Source organism: Nestor notabilis, unplaced genomic scaffold (assembly GCF_000696875.1).
Source record: "Nestor notabilis isolate BGI_N333 unplaced genomic scaffold, ASM69687v1 scaffold30239, whole genome shotgun sequence".
NCBI classification, from domain to species: Eukaryota; Metazoa; Chordata; class Aves; order Psittaciformes; family Psittacidae; genus Nestor; species Nestor notabilis.
In genome coordinates, this window is record NW_009942837.1 from 2039 (window position 1) to 4366 (window position 2328).

Consider the following 2328-nt stretch of genomic DNA (forward strand, 5'->3'; position numbering starts at 1 on the left):
TTGGAACTACTAGATCAAGAAAATTCCACTAAACAGTGTTTTTCCATGCGTGTACATAGCTATGTATTTCACCTGTTTACAGACATACGTGTGTGTCTTGCATATATGCCCAGAGTTTTTGCGTATATGCACACCCATGATGTTACATGACACCTCTCGTAAGTCCAGCCAGCATTGCTGCTGGCCAGAGATGATCCTCGGACTTACCCTTACACTACCGCAGGGCACCGATCTGCTGCAGTATTCTAGGGAGCTTGCAGTCCACGCTTTGCAGGCCGGACAATCCTCCGATGCAGCATCTCCCAATGAAGACAACAGGCAGCTGAGCACAAAACAATGCCACGGATTAATCAGACAAGCTGGCTGCTGGAGGCAGAGTGTGGGGAAAGGATTTGTCTTGGAGGCAGACTGCGCAGCAGGAAGACCATCATTTACAAAATTCTCCTGTTCCCGTGCCCAGTCCCCATCTCTCTGAAAACCAGGGTGAGACAAGAAGGGGCAGGGGAAGCCTCTGCATTTCAGAGAGACTGCAGAAGGACAGAAACATGCTCTGGGGTAGTGCTGGAGATGCTCCAAGCACATGATCCCAGAGAAGTGAGCAAGCAGCTCCGAGAGCTGAGACCTGCGGCGTGTATGGACCATGCGTGTGCCCACGGCAGGTTCTCCAAGTGCCGAGGAATACCAGCGTGCTCCCGAGTGCTTCCCAGCACGTGAAGGTGCGGGGTGGCGTGTCCTGCCTCCCTAACGGCCACCGTCACCATCAAAGTCCCTTGGCCCTGCAAACTCACCTTTCTGGCTCAGCCCCTTCTCCATATACCCTTTCTCTGGCCTTTTGTTCTCCTCCTACCTCACAGCCCTGACCCTCTGCTGTTTTCCTGCCTGTGCTGGTCCCTTTTCCTGCTCAACTCACAACAGTTGCCTGGCAGCAAGATGACAGCAATCACTGTAGAAACAAATGTCAAAACCAAATTAAACTCCAGCCTCTCCTGAAGGCCAGGAGCCATTTTGAATCCTCAGATCTGAGGCTTCCTGAAGGCAAAGCTTTGCCGCAGAGGGAAGTGATCACTGCTGGCACCACCACAGCCACAGCTGCCGGCCAGGGAAGATAAAAAGAAATGTAAACACAGGCAGGAATAGAATTATTGAGACAGTAATAGCTCAAGGAGTGAAGACAAAAGACATGGGCAGGAACAGGCGTAAAATAGTAAGGGGAGAAGGGGCCACTGGAAAATGGCAGCTCGGAAGGCCTTTGCCTATGTTGGAGGGGTCGATGGCTGCCCATAGTCCTGCCCTGGTAGGGGTGAATACAGACGTGCCCACATGCTGCTGCCCTGTGTTCAGGCTCATGACAGGGCTACGACATCATGCAAGAGCTGTGGTCCCCTCTGGTACCCCTGAAAGGCTAAAACTGAGCCGGCAGCATCAGGGACAAGCAGGACAGAGGCATGACTCCAAGAGCAGCCGCTCTACAGGAGGTACGCTGGAGCTTTGCTGTCCTTCATGCGGGACAGGCAAAGGAGCACCTCCGTCAGGGCCTGCAGCAGTCGTGCTGTGCTGAAAGCAGCCATCCGGTTCTGGATTTTCCCTGGTCTGTGTCCAGCCACATGTCTGGAGGCACACCCCGTGCAGGAAAAATCCCCTGAAGCCCCAGTGGCAAGGCAGGTCGCTAGCACGTCCCTTCTGCTTCGCCCCATGGGCATCATTGGATGTTGTTCTCACTGGGGTGGACTGGAGAGGCAAAGCAAAGGTGTGTTCATCACACAGAGGTGTACCACTGAGGGGTGGCTCCTGCCCTGCATGTGAGGGCACGGAGGGGCTCAGGCAGGCGAAGCTCCGCACCCGCAGCTGCTACGTAGGGGAGTGGGCGCTCGCCTCAGCACCTGCAGTGCCGGGCAGTGCCGGGACGCACTGCAGTGCCGGGACGCACAGGACAGGCAAAGCAAGGAACGTCCTTCCCAACGGGGCAGGCTACAGTTTCTCCCTGTCATCTGGCAGGAAAAGCCATGGGGAAAGAGCCCTCTCCTCCACCTCTGCAGCAGCTGGCCAGGCTATGGGCATGCTGGGACACAGGATCAGCAAGTGCTGAGGAACAACTGCAAGAACTTACGGTTCTTTGCCCTGTTCTTTGCTGCAAGTAATCCTGGACATCCTTGCGCTGGGTGATATCGACGACTTCCAGACTTCCAGGCACGAAGCTGTACTTCTTGAGCATCTCCTCAGCGTTCCTGCAGTAACGGCAGCCTTTTTCTATAAAGAGGGTTACTTTGTCACATCTGATCTTGCTCTCCACAAGCTTATCAGCCATGCTGCTGCTTCAAGATGAGCAGG

At 54.7% G+C, this 2328-nt stretch overlaps 1 protein-coding gene across 1 annotated transcript; it reads right to left on the reverse strand.

Moving 5' to 3' along the window:
* Positions 1-214: 214 nt before the first annotated feature.
* On the reverse strand, positions 215-2305 carry GLRX (glutaredoxin (thioltransferase)). Its single transcript, XM_010021598.1, has 2 exons — positions 2108-2305; positions 215-322 (listed from the first exon to the last, which is right to left on the reverse strand). The coding sequence occupies exons 1-2, from the start codon at positions 2303-2305 to the stop codon at positions 215-217; spliced, it is 306 nt and encodes a 101-aa protein (XP_010019900.1).
* Between the last annotated feature and the right edge of the window lie 23 nt (positions 2306-2328).